Source organism: Cryptomeria japonica, chromosome 2, assembly GCF_030272615.1.
Source record: "Cryptomeria japonica chromosome 2, Sugi_1.0, whole genome shotgun sequence".
NCBI classification, from domain to species: Eukaryota; Viridiplantae; Streptophyta; class Pinopsida; order Cupressales; family Cupressaceae; genus Cryptomeria; species Cryptomeria japonica.
The window spans coordinates 106663900-106691823 of record NC_081406.1 but is presented as its reverse complement, the minus strand read 5'-3'; the positions used below and the strand labels follow the sequence as shown (position 1 = coordinate 106691823).

General features: G+C 34.2%; 1 protein-coding gene across 1 annotated transcript; it reads left to right on the top strand.

Annotated features, from left to right (window-relative positions):
* Positions 1–19030: 19030 nt before the first annotated feature.
* Positions 19031–22802, top strand: LOC131054302 (beta-glucosidase 12). Its single transcript, XM_057988778.2, has 13 exons — positions 19031–19223; positions 19311–19377; positions 19468–19526; positions 19718–19793; positions 20244–20321; positions 20414–20501; positions 20687–20939; positions 21051–21166; positions 21392–21612; positions 21747–21778; positions 21885–21987; positions 22082–22190; positions 22286–22802. The coding sequence occupies exons 1-13, from the start codon at positions 19098–19100 to the stop codon at positions 22449–22451; spliced, it is 1494 nt and encodes a 497-aa protein (XP_057844761.2). The 5' UTR covers positions 19031–19097; the 3' UTR covers positions 22452–22802.
* The last annotated feature ends 5122 nt before the right edge of the window (positions 22803–27924 follow it).

Sequence of the window (27924 nt, the reverse complement as noted above, 5' to 3'; positions counted from 1 at the left end):
TATAATATCTATCAAACACCAATAGACAAAGATTATGATCAAAATTATCTTATAGTCTTCCCTACTTTATATTTAAAACTCACATGTATGGGCAGATTTAGAAGATATAGTACAACAAGGACAAAGAAAGAACCTATGGGGGAGTAATAAAGAGTGGTGTGTGTGATTGTCTCTAACAAAGATCCCAGCCCAATAAAATAGCACTTAATAGAATTGTTATAAATTGTAGTAGCAGATGTGAGGAAATCAAATCTCAACCGTAGAAAAGGTTATAATTTTCTTATAAGAAGAGATAATTAACATTGTATGTATATAGATATGGTTGTTGGAAATCACAAATGAGTGAAAGAATCCAAAAATATCAAAGAAACATAAGTTTGTATATAAATCACAATCAATTGTATAAGTAAGTTGAAATCAATTCTCTTAATAGGAAAGATAAGCAAAAGAGTAAAGAAGGAAAATAAAATTCTCAAAGAATGATTAATGAAAGTCAAAAAGATTTAATTTAGACTTGATAAAAAGGATGAAGGAGCTAGGAAAATAAATATATGAATATTTGTGTGAAATTAGTGATCTCAAAAAAGAATTGGAGAATGTCAAAGAAAAAATGAAGAATTAGAAGAAAGAGCGAAATTGTTTGATGAGATCAAGAAGAAGATTGAAGCAATGTTTAAGTCCTTGGAGAATTGTAGCCCTATTATTTTTCCATCCTTTCCTTTTGATATTTCTAATAGTGAACTGGCAAATAATGTTAAAATTGTTAGGATTCCCACATATACTGAGAGGGGGGGGGTGAATCAGTATCTAATCGGTGTGTAGAATTTCTTAACTTAAAACATGTAGAGCATATTATAACAGTGTACCAGTATGCAAGAAATAATGCAATAATCAGAAATGAAAGCAACCACATAAGATATACACCATAACACAATGATTTAACAAGGAAACCCAGTGTGGGAAAAACCTCAGTGGGATTTGTGACCCACAATATTTTCTTACTGGCCAATAAGAGAATATTACTTACAAAAGGGGGCCTGCACATGCAGGAAGGCCAAGTTCCTAGAGCTCACTGCTCAATGGGAAGTCTCATGAGAAATTTCAAAAATGTGTTATCCAAAAATGTGTGTCAAAAATATTACCAAAAATGTGTGCTCCCCCTGAGCATATGATTCTGGTGATTTTGAATTTTCTCATACCACTACTCCCCCTTTGGCATCAATGACAAAGGTTGTCAAGATGTTAGTAGAGTTTATAGTTTTAACCTTGTAACTGGGTAGTTACAATTTGAAATAGATCTGCCAAAATTAAGTTTATACTCTCCATAAACTTTTTACTGTCTCCGATAGCTGTCTTTGTCCTTTGGACTATACCGGTGAGGTGCTGCATATGCTCTATTGGTGTCCTCTATCCCTATACAAGTGCCTCAGATATCTCCTTCCGCATGAATGCTAGATAGTCCAATCTTGGACTCAGTCTTAACCTTAAACTTTTTGCTTTATTTACTATTTTCTCCTTTTCTCTTCCCAACTTTAGTAATTCGTCCTCAAAATTTGTTATCTGATGTTCAAAAATTGATAGTGTATCTGGTGAGTTAACAAAATTGTCTGCAAGTTTATTTATCTCATCCTGTATCTTGCTCATCTTCTTATCTATGTCTATTTTCAAAAAGTTTGTCTTGCAAGTATCTTCGTACAGAGTTTTTAACTCCTTCAAAGAGTTGCAAAGTTTCGGTAGAAGTGTGTCAAATTCTCTAGTACACTTCTTTTTCTGATCTTCAAAGAATTTTTGTTTTTCTATTTCCATTTTATCCTTCAAGGCCTCTTCCTTTACTTGCTCAATTGTCACTATGTTTTCATTGATGTACTTGGATAAAATATCAATTTGACTTAATGAATCCTTATTGTCTATGTTACAGTTAGGAGCTAGCCTCTTCAAAATTGGTATGGTTTCATCTATAACCTTATAGGCTTATGAACTGCAATCTGTTATCCTCTTAATTGAATCTAAGAGTACTTCGGTCACATTAGTTGATTTAAAGCCTACTGATGAGGAACCTATATTCTGAATATCGCCGATGGTGGAAGTAACCAAGCTTGTATTGACCTCTAGTAGGTCTATTTGTGTTTTCATTTCCTTAAGCAATGGTTTATCTACTTCTCCAGTTGTTGGTTTCCTTGTTTCCACATGACTCTATTCCTGTTTCTGTTTCAGAGCCTATTGCTCAGTTTGTGTCTTTATTTTATTTTCTGCTTGTTGCCCTGTCTTAGTCTAAGTCTGTGTCTCTACCTGTTCTCCTATGTTATCATCTGCCAGTTTCTTTTGTGTGTTATATGTTTGCTCAACTACCGGTGGCTCACTAGCCATTTCAATCTTACCAACTATATCTTGGTCTACCACAATGTTGATCTTTTGTGTATCAACATCCACTGTATATAAGACTTCAGGATTAGGATTGACATCCTCTACATCCATGCTTTCAACTACCAGTTGATCTTTTGTAGTTGTTGTTGTTACCAGTGGAGTAATCAAAGGAGGTGGGGGTAAGTTGTCTTTAACTTTGATATTAGGTGGTCCACCAACTATACCTTTACCCTTGTCCTTTACCTTCTGGTATTCCTTTATAGGTTTGTGGCTCATGTATTCTTCCTGTTTTTCTTTTTCAACTAGGAATATGTCCCATGCATTTTCTGTGTCCTCATTTACCTCATTGATTCTTCCAACCATTAATGCAATGTGCCGGTGTGCAATAGAAAATACTGGCCGGTTGGCTTTAGCAATTAAATCATCAATTTCTTTAGGTGAGTTCACTGGGTACACAACAACTAGCTTTTCTATCTTGATTTTCTTGTCAAGTTCTATTACTACTTGTCTCCTTGCTTCTAATCTGTTAAACAATTCATCAGGTAATTCATCAACTACTTCCAATAAAAACTTCTTGTACATGTCCATGTGCAATATAACATTGTTTTCTATTTGTTCTTTTTCATCTGTAGTATAAGTATCATACAATTTCTTTACATTCTTTAGCTTGCCTTCCTCTGTAATTTCATTTAGCAATTTTTTCAAGAGGGGCCATGTCTTGTTGAGTCCTCTTCTTCTTCTTAGGTGTCAGCTTTTTCCTAGGTGTAGTCTTCTTAACCGGAGATCTCACTGCTTGTTGTTTTTGTCTTGTCCTCCTAGGTGAGGGTGTGGTTGCCGGTGAGGGGTCTCTTTTCCTTACAACTCTTTTGAAAGTTGCAGGCATGTCATTTTTCAAAGATGTGCCTACCGGTGATAGGTGAGTTCCAGGTTGTTGAGTTGCTAACTCATCCTCAGTGATGCCGGTTTTCTCAAGTACATCTTCTTTTATTGCCTTTGCTTGTCTGGATCCTCTTCTCACAACTGCCTCAACCTTTTTCACTCTCTTCTAGGATTGTATTTGACTCTCTATGGTCTTAGCATTACCAAAGACTTCTTCCTCTGGTTCCCTGGGTGCTTCTAGAAGTGCTTTAGCATATGTTTCAATGATGAAGTCATCTATCTCATAACCCATCTCTGTTACCCAAACTGTCCTAGGGATGACTGCTTCCATCTAGATCTCATCCTTTTTAATCACAAAACAGATTTCCTTTTTGTATTTGTCAACAATCTTTTGTGACAGTTTGATTCTTTTCTTCATTTTGGCCTTAAGTGCTTGAAAGTAGTCTTGAATATTTTGTTCCTTATCTTCTCCCATATTGTTGAATAGTTTTGTTAGTTGTTTACCTACCGGTATATCAAATCCAAGTTCTTTGTAGCCTATACTGGGAACTTGTTTGGTTATATGTAGCATCAAGCATACTAGCAGATTTCCAAACCTAAAAGTTCCTTTCTTATCCTTCTTAATCTTGTCTAGGTTGTCGAATAACTCATCCTTCAACCACTCACATACATCAATCTTTGCATTTTTTGTGATCATTTCATAAGCACTCTTAATGCATAAACTTGAAACTAAATTGAGTCTATTTGCATGAGCTACCTTATACCCTAATATCATGCTGATAAACCTTACATTGGTGTCGGTTACATCATTGACTCTTAAGGACCTTTTATCAAATGTAGCACTTGTTAGCTTAGTAACTAGGTCATTTGAGACCTTCTTGGTTTTGTCTTGCCTTTTACCAGTTGATGGTAACCCTATCACTACTTTGACAGCTTCCTTGGTAATTTTATGAATTGCATCTAACCAGAAAAATTCTCCATGAACCCTGCTTAAGACTATCCTAATCACATCCTTGGGAAATTTAGGAATGCTAAGGATCTTTGTAAATCCTAGGGTTTCAACAATTTTATGTTCATCTTTTACATTGCCGGATTCATCACATATGACAGATTTAAACATGGTTTTAATCTCTTCATCTCCTAATTCTTCTATGTTGCAATGGATGTAAATTCTGGGGTCTTCAGCAAAAACAACTCCTTTAGGGATTTGGGAAAAAGCACCTGCAGTATCATCTTTCTTTGCTACTTCGAGAACTAGTTGAAATATGGGCCTAGGGCATTTTATAACCTTGACTACAATAGGGTTTGCTATATATTCAAGTGCAGAGGTGGATGCCATAATGATAAATACCTTTTTCTACCTTAGGATGGATGAATGCTGAAATCTTCTGCTTCTTTGCTTTGAAATGCCTTTGCTCTGGAGATTTTGTGCTCTTCGGGTGTTTGAATTCGCAATGAAGTGAAATGGAGCTAAAACCACTAATTTATAATGTTTATTTTGCCATCTACCACATTTAATGCATGCCAATTAAGTAATCACTTAACATGTCTGTCGGTATAGAAGTATCTTTCAACTTCTCATCTTTAACCGAGGGAATAATAGCACATGTGTCATTAGATTGCCAAACCCTCAAAGTAACTTTCTTCAATTCGATGAAGAACTTCCTGCCGGTGGAGCACTACTTTGTCCTGTCGGTGGAGTAATACTTTGTTCTACCGGTGGGGTGTTGATTGGTTCTACCGGTGGAGGAGTATTCCCAATATTTAGATTTTCTTTTCTAATCCATTGTTTTGAGAATTCATGTTTTACCTCTTCAACCTTTTCTTTCCCTTTCAAGCTAGAACTTGTGTTGTCTGTCGGTGATCCTTTGCTTCTGCAGAATTTTGCTACATGCCCAATCTTGTTACATGTATAGCAAGTTACATTATTCTTCTAAATAGCTTTGTCATATCCTATTCCGGTTTGAGTTCTGCATTGATTAGATAAGTGTCCATATCTTCCACAAACATAACATCTTACATTCATTCTGCAATTTTCAGAGTTATGACCAACTTTGTTGCATTTTGAACATTGACCGGTGGGTGTGTTGATGTTCTGATAATTCATAGATCTACATTGATTTTCTCTATGACCATACTTGTTATAGTTAAAGCATTTTCCATTGAATTTATAAGCATTAGGTTGTCTTACCGGTTTGCTGTGATCCTGAGTGTTTGCAGTACCGGAGCTTTCACCAACTTCAAAGCCAATTCCATTAGTGTCACTATTAGGTTTCTGAATTTTCAACAAGTCACCAAGTTCTTCTGAGATTTTCTTGAATTTATATTTGTGCTGATTTGCAGTATCCAATTCTCTTTCCAGGAATTCTTTATGTCTCATGAGTTCATTTGAGTCATTCTGAGTATGCATCAAATATGTCTTCAATAGGTCATTTTCATAGCTAAGTCCGGTATTCTCATTTGCTACATCACTTAGTCTTCTAGTCAAATCTTCTTCATTCTTCTTTCTATCTTCAATTTCCTTACAAAACCTCATAGTCATATCCTGCATTTCATTCTTTGTTGTCATGTTCTCTTGTTTCAGCTTTCCTATCATATCATTAAGAGTTTCTTTTTCATCATTCTCAAATTGCATTTTTTCACAAAGTTCTCTTCTCTTGTTTCTTGCAATGGTGAGATTTTCTTGAAGTGCCTGAATGATATCCTGAGCTGCCTTTAGATCATCTTCAAGTTTGATGTTTTTCAATTTCTCTGCATCATAGTCTGAGAGAGCTGCTTCAAGTTGCTTCATTAGATTTTCCATCTCTACCAGTGTCAAGATCTTCCTCAAGTTGTTAGGCTTCTGAAAATAGAGGACCAAGCTCTGATACCAATTGTTAGGATTCCCACAGATACTGAGAGGGGGGGTGAATCAGTATCTAACCGGTGTGTAGAATTTCTTAACTTAAAACATGTAGAGCATATTATAACAGTGTACCGGTATGCAAGAAATAATGCAATAATTAGAAATGAAAGCAACCACATAAGAAATACACCATAACACAATGATTTAATGAGGAAACCCGGTGTGGGAAAAACCTCGGTGGGATTTGTGACCCACAATATTTTCTTACTGGCCAATAAGAGAATATTACTTACAAAAGGGGGCCTGCACATGCAGGAAGGCCAAGTGCCTAGAGCTCACTGCTCAATGGGAAGTCTCATTGACTTACAATGTGGATTATACAAATCCAATAACTTGTACTGCTTTATAATAGCATCTTCAATGCCAGAATCAGTACCGGTTTCTGCTCTATTCTTTACATATACCCCTTAACCTATATTACATAATAGGTCTACCTAATTTTGCCTCATTTTTTTTTTACAAAATGTCCTACAATGACTTCTTATATATACAAGTCATTTTACAATGATATCAAGTCGGCTTACAAAGTTATCAAGTCGGCTTACAAATTTTTTCAATAATAAACAAAATATAATATATCAAAAATCTTGTCGACCTCTGTGCCTATATACTTCCTTTCTCTATGCCAGTGCTGGTGTTCTAAGTGCCGGTCTACAGTGTGTTTTGCTGATGCCGGTGTAGTGCCTTGTCGATGCCATAGGATTGTAAGGTTGCCATCAATGACAAAACCTTCAATCACCTTCAATGTCTCATTGGAGTGTGCATATGCCAATAAAAATTACTTCCTCTAGAGAGCATAGGTATGATGGGTTTTCTAAGATTTTTGTTGCTACCAAAAATGTTGAGGCCATAGGAAATAACCCCAATGAAGATAAACCTAAGGAAAAATCAAAGGACTCAAATTTTAATAAGAGTAATTTTAAGAGTAGTGAAGAGACCCAAGATGAACCACTCAATTTGATTCTAGAGAAATCACTTTCTTAGTCCCCCTAACAAAGATCCAATTCAATAAGGATCTTGAAAGACTTAATAGCCTAAAGGATTACAAGAATGATGAAGAATATAAATTTGTTGGAGATATGAATGAGGATAATAATTGGTAGGAAATGGTACCCAAAACGGAAGATCTTAATATCAGGTTAAATAACCTAGAAACTCCTCAAAATTATATGAGATATGAAAGAAACGGAGAGTGGATCAAGCACTTAGAAGGAGACATTGAGAACCTGATAAGAATTAGAAAAATCTTGATGTAGAATTCTTTGATGGAGGTTGTGACCATGGCAAAGAAAAATGATAATAAAGAAGAAAAGGAAGGCTTCCACGAAGACCAAGGATTATCAAATCAAGGGAAAGAAAAAAACACCTTATTCCCTATGGAAAGAGTGTGAGGGTTGAGAAATACAACACCACAGGAGCCCAAATGATCTTTGCAAGCTAAATAACCTATTACAAGGAGATGCAAGGAAGCAATAACAGAAAAACAAATACACATAAAATATGCTTAAAAGATGAGAGCTCAATATTCACAAAATGTGTAATGTGATAATCCATCAATCTAAGATACAAATAAAAGAATTAACCTCTAATAGGTCAAGAAACCCTAAAAAGGAAAACCTAGGCTTGCACATAATAATTAATAAAAGAATTAATTATTATGCACCTGATGTTAGATTAAGTGTAAAAAGAGATAAAGGGAACTTAAATAATTAAAAAAATGTTGTTTAATTAATCGATTAAAGACCCAATTACTCTAACACCACCCCTTAAGCTAGACTTAGGAAGAAGCTAAAACCTAGAACAGCTACTGAAAGCAGGAAAGATGGGTCCCGGCAACAAGGCTTGATCAGGTACCCAAATACAACCAAATCTCTATGAACTGAAGAAATAGAGAAAACCACGTGGGAAAAAAAATCTACTCCAAATAGAGATGGAAAAGGCAAGAAGAAGGACTGAAAAAGCCTCCAAACAAGAATGTTTCAAAAAGATAGGAACAAGAGAAGATTAGAAGAATCACTAAAGCATGAAGAACCTGCAAACACTGTTGAAGAATAACTATTGATCTGAAGAACCTCCACTAAAATATAACATGACTAGGTAGAGAATACTGTAATCTGTATGAGTGCCCTCAAATGACACTACTCGAATCAGAAGGCAAACAAAGGCAAATAGCTGAACTCAAAGATACAGATGGCATGGGAAACCAAATCTTGAAGAGATGATCAATCGAACCATGGAAGCATTAGAACCAACAAGACAAACATCCCCATAATGCTGAGAAGGGAGAGGGATGGGTACACTAAAAATAACAGCCAACAAGAACTACACGATGAAGAACCAGGAACATCGAAGGCACGGAGAAAGTACATAGTATCGTGGAAGGAACACTCACTTGACACACATCATGAGGCGAATGTCGTGGAAGGAACACTCACTGGACAAAGGTAGATGGCAAACAAAAGGCAAACATCAACCCCCTCATGGCACTTTATAAGTAGTGCATGTACAATAAGGCACAAGATGTGCAAGATCCCAAGTAAACAATGCATGATGGCACTTTATCTTAGTGCATTTTCATAAAATAAGCTACAATTATAAGAATACTGGAAACAGAAAGAAGAGCCAAAACTGAGCCATCCTACTCAGAGAAGAGATCTCAGGACCTAAAACAACCAAGATATTTACCAGAGTACTGAAAAGAAAAAAAAATGAATAAAATATTCTTGGAAAAGAATATGGAAATAAAACCCATATGGCTGGAAAGTACACAAAACAAGCTTTCCAACAATATAAAGTTTTTGAAAAACGGAGCTCGGATGCTCATTCTACGGTCTTGAAAGCGCAAAAAAGAGACCCCACTTTGATTGGAAAAAAGTACAGTCAAACAACAAAATTGGGAAAAAAAATCCAACACCACGAGGTCTAGCTCAGAACTAGCTTTCCGACGCCTATTCATTTTCGAAAAAATGACTCTATTTGCCCAAGTTATGACAAAAAAAAACCCCCCCTAAAAAAGGCAAAGAAGGGTGGTTGTCTGGTGGCAGGTAGGTGGAGGTGGCCCGTGGGCGGCGTTGTGGTGACGGGTGGGTGGCGCAATAGCAACTAGGTGGTCATTTTCAGCAGGCACGAGTAGCGGTCGGGAAGCACAGGGGGCAGTTGTCGGAAAGCACAGGCAGCATTTGCAGGGGCTAGCGGGGGCAGGGGCCGGCGGGGAGAACATCGGCAGTGGCTAAGCGGCGGCATCAAGCGCAAGGGCCGGCGGAGGCCGAATAGCGGGCAGGACTTGAGGGAAAACACCGACGGGGGCTGGAGGCAGGGCGTCGGCGGGGGTCAGGGTTGGACCTATCAGAACTGACGATGGCACTAGACCTGTAGCAGGCCAGGGGGGCCCATGATACCCTGTGTACCGTGGGGTAAACCCCAAAAAAAGATTTTTGGTTTTTTTTTTGAAAACTGTCGATTTTTAATGATTTTTTGTGATTTTTGAATTTTTTGATCAAACAAAAAATCATTCGGCCTGCATACCGTAAAAAGGCATTTTTTTTTTTTTGAAAAAAAAAAATTCTCGAGCTGTGTGTCAAGGTCGTACGGCCTGATACTGGAGAAAAAATACTCCCAAAGGCTTAGGAGCCAAAAATGGTCAATTTTTATATGACCATAAGAGTTTTTGGGCCTTCTGAGCACGATGGTGAGGTCTGTTTAGGCCCAAAGTGCTCAAAAAAAAAAGGCCTATCCCTAGGTGCATAAAAAACTTCTGAAAAACCCCAAATCTGCTTCCAATGCAAAAAATCTCAAAACAAGAATAGATAGTTGCAGATCTAAAGCTCTGATACCATGTGAGGGTTGAGAAATACAACACCACAGGAGCCTAAATGATCTCTGCAAGCTGAATAACCTATTGCAAGGATATGCAAGGAAGCAATAATAGAAAAACAAATACATCGAAAATATGCTCAAAAGATGAGAGCTCAATATTCACAAAATGTGTAATGTGATAATCCATCAATCTAAGATACAAAGAAAAGAATTAACCTCTAATAGGTCAAGAAACCCTAAAAAGGAAAACCTAGGCTTGCACATAATAATTAAGAAAAGAATTAATTATTATGCACCTAATGTTAGCTTAAGTGTAAAAAGAGATAAAGGGAACTTAAATAATTAAACAAATATTGTTTAATTAATCAAGTAAAGACCCGATTACTCTAACAAGGAGGAGTTGAAGGACATGTTGGATAAATGGAGCTATATTTATTAATGCCCTCAATTTCTTCTTTTTTTGTTTCTATCTTTATCTATTTTTAGTTTGTTATCTCAAAACTTCTATGTTTGTGTTTGTATATATGTAAACTTGTTATAAATGTTTAATTACTTTTGGTAGGATTCACCTTGAAGCCTTAGGTTTTTTTTTATAGATATTTTTTTATTAGATGTGTAATGGGTTGGGGCCCTTCCCCACTTAATAAAAAAATAAGAAGATTGAAATTTTAGAAGAAAAAATAAGAAGTATAGAAAAATATATGAGTGATTGAAATTAAAACCACTAGTTTGTGATGTCTCATGTGGCACATAAAATTTATGTTGTTCTTTTGATAAATAATTTGGTAGGTGTGATATATCTGAAGTTGTTTGTGATAGAGAGTGCAAAGTTGAAGATGATGATTTGTTTGAATCAATAAATATTGAGCGATATGTGATGAAAAGGAAAAAGAAAAAAAGAAAAAGTTTTTTTGATGAAAGTTGGTTTCAAAATCATAAAAAGAATGGGATGTGAAGGTAAATGATTGGAAAAGTATGTGCAACCAATCAAAGATCCCATTGAGAAAATAATGAGGGGCAAAACTATGAAAGCCTTAGAAACATTATTGATAAAGGAAATGATGTTATAGGTGTTACAAGTTCAAGCAAATAAGCTCAAGGAATGTAATATATATGCAATGTTCCCATTCTAATAGGAAAGGATATGCAAAACATATATGTTGCGATAAAAATTTGTGTATCATATGTGGATCAAAGAATCACTACAAAAAGATATGTTGAAATGGAGATTTTAAAAAATACATGAAAATGGATTGTGGATGAAGTTATAGATTGAATTGGCAAACATGTATGTTAAAAAGATTACATAAATATTCATGTGTTGATAAAAAGAATATAAGGTTTTAATGTTTGAGAAGGATAAAGAATATTTTGACTTAAAGGAAATCATTGTCTTGTAAGACACCATGAAATTTAAACAATTATGGATAGTGAATTTAAATGAAGTTTATTTCTAGATTCAATTTTTGAAGATCTAAAGTTGAATTGATAAAGAAATTTACAAACGAGACTTTCGAAGAAATAAGACAAAAAAATTATATTGATCCGAATCTATATATCTATAGTGTCCCTCCTAGACTTGCCTTTTTATTTTCATTTTGATAGACTTATATGGACATATGGTGGACTACTTAGATGGTTGTTCATGATTCTTTTGCTATCTTAGATGATATAGATGATGATACTAGTACTCTATGTGGACTTATGATATTCAATATGACTCATTATGCTTGGATATTCAATATGATTGATGATGTTAGACATATTATATAATATATGACATTTGATGATTATTGTGGATGATAGTACATAGAATCACTTTGGTGGATGCATTTACATGATTCATGGATCTATATGTGACCATTTCTCATGTCGATTATGTGACTTGTGATGATATGTTGGTAGTAACCCTATTTCATGTTTATGATTCTATGTGATGTTTGATGATTTATTGTGTGATTGTCTTCGTGTGTAGAGACGATTTCATATCACTCATTGCGAGCATGATATGTTGTCGTGATTCTTTATCACTTGCCTCTTTATTATGATGTTGTATATGTATCGTATATATGTTGTGTTAGTATTTCATTCAGGTTTGTAGGTACCAGACATTCACTCTACCTGGCTCCACAGGTCTGAGTCTGTCTTTATCCCAATGACAAGTTGTTGGAGATGACATAGTTTCCCTCACACACTCTAGGTCTAAGTTGTTTACCTTGTCGATTGTGCCACGGTGCAAGTTGAGGTTAGAGTCTTGTGTTATGTTTATTTCCTTGGCGTAGGTTGTTTTGAGTTATGTTTATTCTTGATTGGAGTTGTGTGATTACTTAATTATTTAATTATTTAGTATTTATCCTTAAATTGATTGAAGGTTATTTGATTTAATTTACTATTAGATTTTAAGATTAATTGAGATTTAATCATTTATTGTTTATTCACTTATGTGATTGCTTTATTTAATTATTTATTTATTATTTATTTGATTATTGTTTAATCAATTTTCTTTATTTATTTTGACTGATTTATTATTTATTTAATCAATTGATATTTATTTGCTTTTAGTTATTGAATTTTATTGAATTATTATTTAACGAGGTTTATATTTTTATTTACCTTATTTTATTTAATGGCTTAATTATTAATATTGATTTATAAATATTTAATATGGGTAAGTAATGATTTTTGTGTGAAGGATAATTGTTGATTTTTTGATTTATTGACTTATTAAATTATTTATTGTAATACGTGATTTGATTTTTTACATCTTCTATTAAGGGTCCTATTTCTAAGGCCTTATTCATTTAATTTAATCAATTGATTACATAAAGTAATGGATCATTCTTTAATGTGTTTATATAAAAATTATATTATCGACAATTGTATTTGAATATTATTTACCTACCCTTGTGTGTGATTGGTTGTTTTTTATTTGAGAGGTAAATTATATTGGGAGAATGATATTTGCCTTGAAACTATACAAGTTAGGTAAATTATATTGTTTTAGGAATATTTTGATTGGTCGACGTTTGGCCATAGTATTGAATAATTTTTCTATTTATTTGCCTCTATGTGATTGTTGTTGGGCTAATTTTTTTGGGAAATCTAAGTTTGATTTTGGGATTGTGAATTGGTTTTGGATTGCGTTGGAGAATAGATTGAAGCTTTCTTGATTGGATTGTTTCTTGGGATTTCTCTTCATCAGATCTTCATTGTTGGATTGTGATTCCAGGTTGGAGTTCTCATATCTTCATTGTTGGATTGTGATTCTAGGTTGGAGTTCTCAGATCTTCATTCCCTGCAATTTTATTTTTCAAAAGATTGTCTTCAATGGTGTTTTCAGAAAGATTGTTTGGGGGTTCAAATATTTTTCATTTCTCTTTTGCTATCATAAGTTTGTAAGGAAAGGGATTGGATTTGATTTGCGTTTGCTTGGGAAAAATATCTGAGTCGGTGCATTAACAGGATGAGATTGTTCTTGTATTTGTCTAAGACTTTGTGTGATGTTTAATGGCTTGGAGTTGGTTTTTGATGAGATTTTATTTTTCTTGTGTATCCTATTTTAGTTTCTATTGTGCTCTTGTTCCTCTTGGATCAATTATAAGGAAATGGTTGTGTCTACAACTCTTCTTGTGCAATATCTTTTTCACTGAGAGTTATTTTTATTGTGTGTTTGGCTCTATTTGATTTGTGGAAACCCTATTAGGCTCTCTTGATGTATTTGTATGAGTCCTAGGTCGATCTCAGACCCTGATTGTGCCTTTACCCAAACTTGGGCACACCTGTTAGTCGTAGACTACTCAAAACTCTTTGTTTTTTCCTTTATCTTCTAGCAATAAATTCTGGGGTGCATGAGCTAAAGTTTGGGGTGTACGCTCCATTCAAAACCCCCAATATGCCATTTTACAGTTTGCATGCGCTAAACTGTTTCTGCTTTTTGTTTTTTGTCAGTTTTGATGGATTTTGATTCTAGAGGCTATATCTTGATACTTTAGATGATTTTTGGGCACTTTTCTATTCGTTTGAGATTTGTATAAATCCATTTTGGCTCTGGCAAGTGGTTTTGTGCTTGTCCGTTGAGGGATTTCTATGTTGCTCCAGCAAGTTGAGTGTATCCTTGTTGTTAAGGAGGTTTATGTTCATCTCCAATGAGATGATATGTTGTACCTTGTTGTAGAGGATTATTATATATTATTGGATTCATGTCTTGCCCATGTTTATATGTATTTAACATTCTTGGTGTCTTCCTTATTGTTGCAATCTGGCATTTGAGTCTGTGGCTTATTTTTCAATGATTAGATCTTGGATTCTATGTTAATGTTCATCTTGAATTTCAGTTGCATCAATTTTGTGTTGAGCTTTACATTGTTATCATGATGTACTTGTTATATGGCACCCTATGGTTTTGGTCCATGGTAGGGAGAGTGGGCTCTTGCACCAGGTTCTTGAGCATTAGGCCTCTAGGAGGGGATCTAGACTTGATGAAACTACATGAAGAGTTTATTTATAATTGTAAGTGATAACCTTAATAATTGATTAGTGGGTTTGGGTATATATGAATTCACTAAACAAGATAATAATTGGTTTTGTGCCCCACCTCATAGCCCTCGAAGTGTGCATGCTCAAGATGATCTTGGGAAGACCGTTGGAGTGGTAAACCAATCTTCCTTGAATGGATCCAAGGTTGAGATGGTTCCACATGTCTATCAAGGTGTGGCATGGCCCCTTCTATTCTGAGGATAGCATGTGATGACACTCTTTCCCCACATGTGTCCATTATCCATATGTCTATGTTGTTGAATATGCCTCTGGAGCTTTATTGATTTGATTTATCCTCGTGATGTGCTTTGCATATTATGTTTGTATTGGAGTCTTGTTGTGTCATGTTGTATCCTATGGTTGTTATGTGTCATCTTAGGTCTTGAGTGTGAGTTGGAACCTTTGTCATCTCCTAGAATGGGGGGTGGTTCCTATTTGGTTCCACATGGTCGGGTGGTTTGATGCCTTCTTTCATTGAGATATTCCTCTTCTTGATTGGCATGTATGGATTGGATTATTGGATTCTTCATGTGACTATTCGTTGGAGCTGATTTCTATGTTTATGGAAAGAGGACCCTATATCATGATGCTATGTAATTGTAAAAGAGATTATGTATTTCCATGAAATATAATTTTAAATAATTTATGATGTAATAGTTAAGGAAAATATTCTTGTGTATTTTCAATGTTGATTTGGCTATACATTCTATAATTATAGACCATAGACCTATGTGAATGGAAGAGTAATGTTTTTGATTAAGCAAAAATAGGTTTTGAGGGGACCAAAAACCACGTACATCATATCCAAAGATAGATCAAAAAAGTAACTAGACCATAATTAACAACAACAAAACAGAACGGGCTGCAAGAGAAAAGGACAACATAAACATAGCAGCGAGAGGAAAAGATAATGAAAAAACAAGCAAGAAACTGGCCAAAAGAAATTTAAAAAAAAAACAACCAACTAGCTACATGAAAATATTGAGACTATCAGTAACCTCTTTCTCCAGCAATAACATGGTCTTTGCAGCTTCCTTGAGGTCGAGAATATCCTGAGGCATGGTTACCTCCATAGACTTGGTGCTTTGTCTAGTTCTCCTCGTGGTGCGAAGGATGTCTTTGGAACCAAAGGCCCTAGAATCCATCTCCAAATCCACATAGCTCCTATCATTGTGTATTTTCTCCAATCTAGCCACCATAGTGGACATATTGGTAATGGACACTCTCAGCATAGCCGCACTGTTCTCCATTATCCTTTTGAGGGCAGTCTCAATTTTCTGCATTTTCAGGCTAATCTCCCCAAAATTTTCATAATATCTATACTAAAAAATCTCTATAGCCTCACCATTTTTTTGAAGGTACTCCTGCATCATCCTTTTTTCATCTTCTTTCCACAAGGCACACTCATTGCTTTCGGAAACACTCACTTTTCCCTGTTCCTTTATTCTTGCTTGACCCTCTTTCTCGAATACCCTTTCAATCCTTTTCATTTTAGCTGAGGAAGTTATCTGCTTAAGATTCAAAGTCTTAATTTCATGAAATGCCCAACGTTCGAATCGATACATCTCAACCGAGGCACTTCTAGCAGTTATGGAAGAGTAATGTTATATAATATGAAAGAGTAATGTTATATTATCATATTGTGTTGAAATGCATGATGAATAATAGGAATATTAGTATTGTTGGTTCTAATAGAAACAAAGACATGTTATGGTAGTTTAGACTATGATTATAAGATAATGAATTCTTATAGCTGAATGGTTAGTAAATGGAAGGATTGTATACTATGTTATGAGATCTATGCAGTTATGTGATGTGTCAAGTAGTGACGTTAAGATACCCTAGGGAATGGTTATGCATTGTATGGTTTTATTTGATGTTAAGTAATGAGTAAATGAATATTCTTCTTGCGTAACATGTTTCATACTTATGTTTATATCCATGTAATCACATATATAGTAATGATGCAATAGTGGTTAATGGTATAATGGTTGTATCTAAGATGGTGATGATATGATGTAATAAATAAAACAAAAATTATTATCTCTTTTGTTAGTATATATTGGCTTATTTCTCTAGGGTATTTTGGCAGGCATTATAATATCTCTTCTAATTAGCTCCCTCTAGAGGACAGTAAGATATAAATCTACCCTTGTGCTAAGGGTTTATTTGTTACTAGTTTTTCTTCTTCTACTGATAGGGATGTTGTAAATGGGCTTGATCTCTTGACATGGGGTTTTCACCCCTCTTGCTTCACTCTTGGATTCCCTCTTTTAACCCTCTTAAGGATTTAGTTGATATTTTCCCTATTTGGGTGAGACATCCTTATCTACCCTTATAGTTTTGGTGTAAATCTACCTATGAGGCTATTGATAATGCCTTGGGCAATTTTTTGTAGGTGGATACTACTAATACTAAAAAATTTCATACTTCCTTGGCCCAAATTCTACTAGAAATTTATCTATGCAAAGCTCTTCTAACTAAATTTATACTGTAAGTTAATGACATTCCTTGGACACAGCTAGTTGATTATGAAGGCATTTCTTTTTGTTATAAATGGTTCTTTGCTATGGGACATCTGACCTCTGGTTGTTCTTGTGGCCCTCATAATTCCTCTTCTTCTTCATTTAATAATTATTTTACTGAGCATAAGATAGTATTCCCCAATGTTTCGAGCAATTCAGAGGCTTCAAATCCCTCCTCTCCTGATTCAGCTTCCTCTAAACCTAACTGTGTCATTTCAGACCATGTTGGTATTAAAGATTTCTCTTATTTCTTTAGTTGTTATTTCTCAAACTAAATCTATTCCCAGTTATAAAGAGGTTAATTCTAAGATACATAATGGTTTTAAATATTCTTCTACTATTTCTCAAATTGATGTTTGTCATAATAAATTTCCTTCTTCTAACAAAGTTTTTGTTCCTAGTTCTATTCTTCTACATCATTGTGTGTCTATTGACCCACCTATTGGAACTACTAAAGTCACCTTCTCCTTCTTTGAGGAATTCAAATGTTGAAGATAGATATAGTTGGGCAATTGTACTAAGAAGGAAGAAAGATGTAAAGATGATTAAAGTTGCTTCTCATCCTGTTTAGTCCTAACTTTGGTTACCTCTTGGGTAACTCTATTATTTTCTTTGTAACGGAGTTTGGGCCCTACCAAAAAGCCACATAACTTGTAAAAAATAATCAAAAAAGGTTTTAATGTTTGAGAAGGATAGCAAATTTTGACTCAAAGGAAATCATTGTCTTGCAAGACATTATGAAAGTTGAAAAAATATAGATACTAAATTTCAAGGAAGTTTACTTCTAGATTCGATTTTTGAAGATCTAAAGATCAATTGACAAAGGAATTTGCAAAGCATACTTTCCAAGAAACAAGACAAAACTTAAGTATTCAATACTCAAGCATTTGTGGTAGAACTTAAGGGGGAGTGTTAGAATGGTTGTCGTAATTTCTACCAAGATAAAGATAAGGTTTATTATTTTTAGCAAATTTGAAAGTCAGCCTATGTTTTAAAATGGCATATGTAATTTTTAAAGATCTCTATATAATGAGAAAATTTTAATGGTTGAAGCATTAGGGTTTAGCTTATCAAAGTGATCTCATTGAGAAGAGGATGTCAATGTTGTAGCATTCAAGCATTGGAAATTTGTAATCAAACGATCAATGAATGGAAGATGTGTTGTAGAGCATAAGATTGTGTGTTTGATATGTTGATAGTTTGTGTTTGATGTGTATATATTTTGTATTGTGTTATCGATCCATATCCATCCACCAGCAACAAATATATGTTTGTAATTATGACAACTTTATATTAAACAAATTATAGATAATAAAGTGCCATTGTAAGTAGAGTATAAATAAAGAAATAAAACAAATAAAAATTACAAATTTTCTTAATATTTTTGAAAAAATCTTAACTTATTTCCAGTTGTGAGTAGAGTGAACAGCAGATGTACTACGTTCAGACAAAAAATTGCCATAATAAACACACAATTATTTCGGCACTACCAGGTTCATGTCTTTTTTGTTACCCACTCGATTCATTGAACTTGCCTTCCCTTATAGATATTTCCATTTCTTACAATTAAACTTAGTCTTCATCAGGTTTTGTCATGGTTGTACCACTACCAACTACCAAGCATTTTCACCATGCAAGGAGGGCGTTGGGCTTATCGTAATGGCCGTGGTGACTCTTCCTTTTCTAGACCGCCCACTTGCCTAGAATTGTGGTAAAACCATTATAGAAAACCAAACCAGGTAGAAGCCACCTAGTCAGCAATGAAAATATCGCAACCAAATGGATAAATGTATGCTGAGATGAAATAATGAACAACCAATAATGGCCGTTTCTCCAAGATTCTTCAACAAAAGATAATCACAAGGTCAAGGAGATAATTATCATCTACTCAAGGGACTGCTGAGTCAGCCAACAGAAAATAATTCAAGAATCCCATCCCAAAAACGTTCCCAAGATAGAGGAATAAAGCACGGCCAATTAGTTTCCACATGTAAGAAGTTTGCTACAAAATGATATAAAGTTTCATAACTCAATTGTTGACCAACTACAAGTCCAAGTAATCGTTTGCCAGAATGGATAACAGAAAATGCATCCTCTGTTTGTGGCTTCTGGTAGTTTGTGCGTCTGCAAATGCGAAATTGAATAGAAGAGCATTTCCCCATGGATTTATGTTTGGTACAGCCTCTTCTGCATACCAGGTGACCTTTCCTTTTCCTTCGCATTTAAATGATTGAAATGTCTTATCTATTCAATTAAAAACCCTTCTGAAATGACACTCTACGCAGTATGAAGGGGCTGCGAGAGAGGGAGGAAGAAGACCAAGCATTTGGGATACTTATTCTCATACCCCTGGTTATAACCCATTTTTCACTTTCAATCAATAGACAGCTTGTAAACATCTGATATGCATTGATTTTTTTATTCACATGAAATGATTTCCAGGGAATATAGTGGATGGGAGCAATGGAGATGTTGCTGTAGACCACTACCACCGCTATAAGGTAGAGTAATAATAGTACTTGCTGAATGATCTAATGCTCTAAAATTTTAGCCTTCACCTTATTTAAGGAATCACATCAACTTGTGCCTTCAAATCTTAGTTTTTCAATACATTGCTAATGAATGAATGTGATTTTGTGTAGTTGCATTTACATCAAAAACTAATTTTATTTAGTGTATTTTAACACTGTAGGAAGATGTCAAACTTATGAAGAAAATGGGCATGGAGTCGTATAGGTTTTCTATTTCCTGGTCACGGATATTACCATGTGAGTAATATTCTATTTTGACATTGGTAATAAATAATAAATTAAAAATAGTAAATGTCCTTTATTTTTGGTTTATTATATCATGGATCATGAAATATGATCTTTACTAGAATGCATTTGCTTTGTCTGTCTTCTAAGATCACTTTATTATGTTTACCTTTTCCTCTGAAATCAACTTAGTATTTGAGTTCATCATTTATGTGTTTTTTAAAACAAATTTTATAGTATTTAAACCTACTGATGTTCTAGGCTACCTTCCTAAAAAGACTTCTCGACCACATGGATTAGACAATTTTTTAAAATAAAAAACATCAGTAGGATCCCAGTACAACCCACCAGATTTTAATCATACCCACATTCTTTTATGTGCATTGAAATTTTTTAAAACCTATGAACCTCCCTGCACAGAAGACACATGAAACAGATGCTTACGAAAGTTTTTTGTGACAGACGGCTCACTAAAAGGTGGGATCAACAAAGCTGGTGTAGCATTTTACAACAAACTTATCAACGAACTCTTGTTACATGGTAATGTATAACACTAACTTGGATATTAACATTATGAAATCTATGTCCTGTTGAAGCTAATACTAATCCACCAACTCCTTCCATTTTTGAAGGTATTAAGCCTTTAGTGACACTGTTCCATTTCGACTCACCACAATCATTGCAGGATGAACATGGAGGATTTCTCGGCCAAAACATTGTGTATGACCATAAACTTTCCATACCCATTGCACTAAATTACATAGCACTAGGGTAACCATTCCTAGATTAATGCTTATTGTCGTTCAGATAAATTTTACAGTATAATTATCACTGCGATCATGGATTTGACTTATTCTTCTTAGCCCTTATCCGAGGCTAAAGAGCCTGTTTTCTGTATTTCACAGGAGAGATTTTGCAGATTTCAGTGATGTGTGCTTCTCGGAGTTTGGGGATCGAGTGAAATTCTGGGTAACTTTTAACGAACCTCATGGCTTTGCTGCTGGTGGATATGACAGTGGAACAGCTGCACCAGGCCGGCATACTGGTAAAAATGGAAATTTAAGCAAAGGAAACTCTGCAACAGAGCCTTACATTGTGGCCCATAATATTATCCTTGCTCATGCTGCTGCTGTTAGTTTATACAAGAGCAAATATCAGGTGAGTGACGCACAGAACTAATGCTAATTTATTACCACAAACATAAGCTCTATAGCTGTTCTACATGACTGAATATCATTACACTAAAAGTTTCTGTTTATTAACATGTAGGCAGTGCAGAATGGATCGATTGGCATCACCTTAGAGAGCAGCCGGACGCTGCCTTATTCTAATACATACCTTGATAAGATGGCCGCACAGAGGGCCATGGATTTTGTATTCGGTTGGTAAGTACATTGTAAAACCTTCTAAAATCTGTTTTTCTATTTTGATTGGAGGATTCAATATTTTCTGGGATCTGTGAACTCAAGTCTTAACATGTATCATTATGGTATCTTTCTTTATAAATTATCATTTATTGAAAATAAATTAAAAAATCAAACCTCCAACCATTATAGATGGTCTATCCCTTAAATTACGTTTATATTGAATTATTATTCTTTTGAATACAGGTTTATGGATCCAATTGCAGAAGGAGATTACCCATCAAGTATGAGAAATCTTGTTGGTCCGCGTTTGCCCAAGTTTAGTAAAGCTGAATCGCTTATGGTGAACGGCTCATTCGACTTCGTGGGCTTAAACTATTACTCAACAAGGTACGCTTACCATGTTTCAACGCCACCGAATAAAATGACTACAAGCTATTCGCTGGATTCCCAAGTCAATCTTACAGGTACAATTTCCAGAAAAACTTGCCGAAAAACAAAACAAAAAAATCCTCTTAGATTAATTAATCCATGAGTTTTCAAAACATTAGACAACTGTTTAGCAAAATTTCACATTTGTTTCATATGAAATTGTTTACAGCGGTGAGGAATGGTGTGCCTATTGGACCTTTGGTAAGGCCATTAATGGAATTTTGAATGGTTATATTGTTGCTCTCAATAAAAACAACTGTTTCGTAATATTTGATGGCAAATGCTTAATCTTTAAGAACATGGACAGGTCGGATCTCCGTGGCTTTACGTGTATCCACGAGGAATGAGAGACATTGTGAAATACGTTAAAGATCAATATAACAATCCACCTATTTTCATAACAGAAAACGGTAATAAATCGTTCTGTAATATATCCGAAGAACCCATTAATTTCAGATAAAAATTATTACTATAAATGACTTTGTGTGCCAATTCTGGTCACAGGTATCGATGAAGTCAACAACGAGAGTTTATCATTACAGGAAGCTCTGAACGATACATGGCGAATAGATTACTATTCGCAGCATTTGCGGTACCTTCACAAGGCAATAAGGCAAGTCATTTTCATTTGATTAGTATGTTTCATATATTCTATGTTCATGTCTTTCTTATCTATATGTGGTGTATGAATGGTGAATTTGATTGCAGGGAAGGATCCGATGTAAGAGGATACTTCGCATGGTCTTTGTTGGACAACTTTGAGTGGACCAGTGGTTATACCGTTCGTTTTGGCCTCCATTACGTGGACTACAAAAATAATCTGAAGAGATATCCGAAAGCGTCGGTCCGCTGGTTCCGCAGATTCTTGAAATGATACAGGTTAAATAAGAACAAACATATTGTGGCATTAGTATCATACGGTATTATTTAAAGGACCAGCAAATGCTTTTACTTTCACGTACCATTCTCTGGTTAGTCTTTAATTAGTCTCTGTCTGAATAGATTTTTATTTTTGTAAACTGACTGAAGTTGACCGTTTGACAATCAAGGTTATGTTCGACCATTAGGAAGGTTTCTATGGAACAGTGTCAAATCATAACATTTATATGAAGGTTCAATTGTATATTTGTTTTTTTCAAACTGATAGTAGTTCATATAAGCTTATTTTCTATTGAAAAAAATGGTGATGATAATCACAGCAATCAACTATCCTAATTTTCTGAGAGCTCGTTTATCCTAGCACTATTATGCTATTATGATTTGAAGATACTTAAAAATTTGAACGAAATTAAACCAATTTGTTAAAAATGAGTTAAAAGTCATTACAATTCAATTGAGAGAAATAGATGCATGAGACCCATGTTAAAAATATTAGTAATGAGCTTGACTTTACATCGACCATGATGAATCACAGTGGATCAAATTTTATTCAATGGTCATCTAAGCAATATTTTAGTCCGTGATTTTGTCCTACATCTCTTATGGAATATAGAATTATGCAACATCTATAGAAAAAAGAGGTATTATAAATTGAAATGAGATAGTTGTATCAACTTTTCTTTAATGTTAATTTATATAGTTAAATAAATGCAACCATTTTTGATAAAGGATATAGAAATTTTTATTTATATAAATTATATAAAGTTTTAATAATTATTATATTCATGAAGGTCTATGGAAGAAGGCATTTTATATTTTAAGGTAGGGCCTTAAATAATATGTTTATAGAGAAAGGAATAAAACTATTAAACAATAAGAACATTCAATTGTTCGAGGCAAAATATAGTCATATGGTGTCCACAATTGATATTATTTGAAATAGTGTCTCCATGTATAAAACCATCATCATTACCATGCTCCTCGTTAGTTTGTTCTTCATTAGAAGATTGACTAGTACCCCTTGAAGGAGAAACAATCAAGGAAAAATGAGGAAATTTATCACTATCAAGACAATAAAAGGAACATAAGGACCTGTCTAAGGATACATATACTTTTTTAGGATTCAAATTACATGTGTAATGTCTAGTCCAAAATTGAACAAAGCATAGATCTAGAAGTCGATTGACAATATTTTTAAAAATTTCATAGATAAAGCCTTAGATCACATAGGGTTAATGAACAAACATCAATTTCCTACCTTGCAAACTAGTAATTGCAAAAATATCTTACCTAATCATCTTAGCTCTATCATGTTCTTCACATCACATAGAAAACGGAGATTAGAAAGCACCATTGATTCATTTTTTTCCTAAAAGAAATGAATTACAATAACAATAAATGATCAATTCTACACAAATCCCAATTCTAAAATGAAATAAATTAAACCTCTAGGATACACCACAATCCATTGCAAGAAAACTTGAAAATAATATTATATAATTCTTTGAACACAAGCACATAGTCTAACTATCAAAGGTAAGTTATCCTCTAAAATCCCAAATAAAAATACCATTTAAGCCCAAGGTTGAACACAACCATTTAAGCCCAAGGTTGAACACAATGGTAATAAATGTATTCCTTTCAAACTAAAGAGATAAAATAAATAACTATTCTTTCGTCAACAAAATATACCCAAACCCACTAAATATTTCCTAAGCCCCTCAAACCAATACTCAAAATTGGTAAACGCAACTCAAAATCCAAACATAAGGAGATAAAAAAAACAATGCATGTACTTAAATAATTTCTCAAGTGACATCCATATCTCAAGACAAGAATAAATTGAAAGAAAATAAAAAAACAAAGAATCTATCTTTAGAAAAGTGGAAAATACTTAATAGATTATTCATAACCAACTAGATTGAGAGTGTGGTATGAGATTGTTTTACACATAAAACATAAAGTTAAAAATGATTCTAAATATGAATAACCTCCTCAACAATTTTATTTTATACTCATCCAACTCTAAATGTAGGATCCTTAGACAATCTACTAAAACCAAGTCAAGAGACACACTATTTCAACAAATGATCTCTAAATATAAGAGATTTACCCTCACCCATAATATACAAGTACATTTAAACAAGGATATATTAACAATACAAATGAATCAATGATCATACCATTTCTCTAATGAAATTTCTAAGAACTTATCATGACATTATGATTTTCCCACCAAATCATAACCAGTGTATCCATTATATTTGAAAAATATTGTAGAATCTAATAGCTCCTATTGGCCCCATGATTTATATGCTTTCCAAGGAAGGTCATAATTTATAACTAGTATCTATGCTCGAAAAAATTAATATCACACCATAACTCCAATGTATCATCCAATGCCTATTGTGGCACAATAAAACGTTGTAGTATCATAAATTGTACATCTTTATTAGTGTGTCCAATTTTAAACTCTCGTAGCACTAATTTTACTATTTACTATTCCTTTATGCATTATAGGACCTTTATTTTAATTAATTAATATTTAATTCAATATTATGAGCCTTATTCCACTTTAATACATCATTACATTATTCGGGCCCTTAAATCTAGGTGTGCCCTTTATCTTTTATTATCCTAATTTATCCTTAATCCCAACCCAATTTCAACTTCCAAAAACATTTTGCATGCCTATACATTATTTTTTGATCCACCAAGCTAGAATTAGCATTAGGACCCAGTTATTTTGCATCTCTAAAAATTTGGAAAAGAGTTGTCGAGACCAAGTTGCCTCAAGCACCCCGGTCCCATGCTTTTTTTCACAAATTTTAAAAGGATAATAAGGTGGTCCTACCCTATTCAAATATAGCTATGTGTGAAAATACACTAGCTCTAAGTTAGCCTAAAGGTGATTTTAATTATGAAATCCCTATATAAGACATCCCTCTCAATTCATTTCAAAAGGCTACTATTATCACATCATTATCATTCCAACTCAAAAGCAATATTTCAAGAGGAGATCTGATTCAAGGAGAAATGAGTTGCATCAACGCATCTTCATTTATGTTTCAATTATAGTTTCGTGATAGATTTTATGTGATTGCATCAACGCATGGAGGATTTATCCTAAGAGAATTGCATCACATATTGAAGATATAATCATCTACATTCAAGTATCTCAATTTCAAATCTAACCTTGCCCTCAAAAGGCAAGCTTTCCAAGTCAATTCAAGTTCAATTTCTATTTTGATTAGGGTTAATTCCTAAACCAAGGTTTAAACTAGGCAAACCCACATCAACAAACATTTTTTGTCATTCAATATGTAAAAAATTGACTCAAGAGCCATGAGCGAAGCATTCAATAGAGTAGATGATGACATTCAAATTCAACTTTTGAAGGCATAAAAAGTGAAGGGTCATGTCACCCCACATTACCTATTCCCAATAATTTCTAACGAGATTTTAAAAGCAGATTTAGTGCATCATTTTAATCTCAAAAATATTCAATTTATCTGAATATGACATTCGAAGGATCAAGTCACCCCGAGAACCCTAGTCTTACACTTTTAGGCCAAATTTTTAGTAAAAAGTTTCAATCTGTTTCCTATCCTTGAATCCAACTTTACATATCTATGTGACAAATTTGGAACTTATTGTTGTTATTTAGGTCAATTTTCCATCATCTACCCTAGATCTAACATTCAAATTACATCTTTTCAATTGCATCTTCAACTCAAACAAAAGAAAACCAAATATATTAAAAGGAAAATGAAATAAAGGAATGGGAATTGAATTTGGATCTATTGAATTCATTTCATATTCTTTTTAATATAATTTATGTGAAACCGATCTTTTTCCTAGTTTACATAGCTAAACTTATGAATGTAAGGAGAGCTCAGTGCGGAAATTGCTCTCCTAATGTCAATTTAGAGGGGAATTAAGCAAATGTATCTTTAAATTCAAATCATAAACCATTAAGATGTTCACTGATAAATAACAGAATAAACACATAATTATAATAGTGAATGCACACCAAATTTACGTGGGAAAACCCTTACAGGAGAAAAATCCACTACCAAAGAAAGATCACTTTATTTACAGTAAACAAAATATTACAATAAAGTTTCAGACTCCTTTACAGGTATTTGTTCTCAGACTTTTTTTATCAACCTCACAGGACAGGAACAATACAGTCATTCGATCAACAACATTACAATCATATAGAGTGTATCCTATATCACTATACACCTTGAGTTCCTTTCGATCTTAGACAAACACAAGTCAACTATCCAGTTCATTCAACTGTCGGGGAGCCCAACCTTTGACCGCTCTGTGTTCATGGGATTAACCATTTGTTCAACCATCGGATGCTCTGTGCTCATGGGATTAGATTATCCTACATTCGTCTAGATCATGACTCATTAGATATTAAAATACAAAGGCTCAACTACTTTAACCGTCCACGAGGCAACCTTTTCACCGCTAACCTATTTGAACACATGTGGCCTCTAAACGCTCATCAACATAATTCCCATGAACTTAGATTGACAAGAAATCATCGGCCTGGCCCCTTGCATTGGCATAGCACACTCCAACCATCCAAGTCACACTAACATGATCTCCATTGGTGTGAATCTTGGCATCAAAATAACACTCTCCGACCAAACAAGTTATACCGACATGATCTCCATTCACCTGAATCCTAGCATCGACATAACACTCTCCGAATAGTCAAGTTACATCGATATGATCTCCATCGGCCTAACTCCTACCATTGTCATAACACTCTCCTATCAATGTCCCTTGCCCAATCAAAATCCACATACCTGAATACTGAGAGTCCTTTGTGAGTCAACTGATTTACCATGATAACACAAAGAAAAGTCTGAAGTTCCCCTCAAATATCTGAAAACTCTCTTCACAGCATCCCAATGCAGCCTACCTAGATTTTCCATAAATCTACTAAGTACTCTCACTGCTTGGGAAATGTCTAGTTTGGTATAGACCATTATGTACATAATACTTCCAAAAACACTTGCATAAGATACATTCTTCGTATCATCAATCTCATCTAGAGATTTTGGACTTTCATTAACAGATAGTCTTGTTCCCTACACGACTGGAACTACTTGTTGCTTGTAATCAGGCATATTAAATATATCAAGAACATTACTAATATATTTTCTCTGGTTGAGCCAAAGCTTTCTACTAGATCTATCCCTTTTGATTCCCATTCCCATAATCTATTTTGCTACCCCCAAATATTTCATTTGAAACTTCAAAGACAACCAAGATTTTAAATATGAGATCATACCCTTATCGTTGCCAATAAATAATAAATCATCTGCATACAAAGCAATATTAAGTATCTGATCACCTTCAGCTTTATAGTACACACAATGATCAGATTTAGACCTCACAAATCTCAAAGATAAAACATATGTATCATATTTCTGATACCACATTTT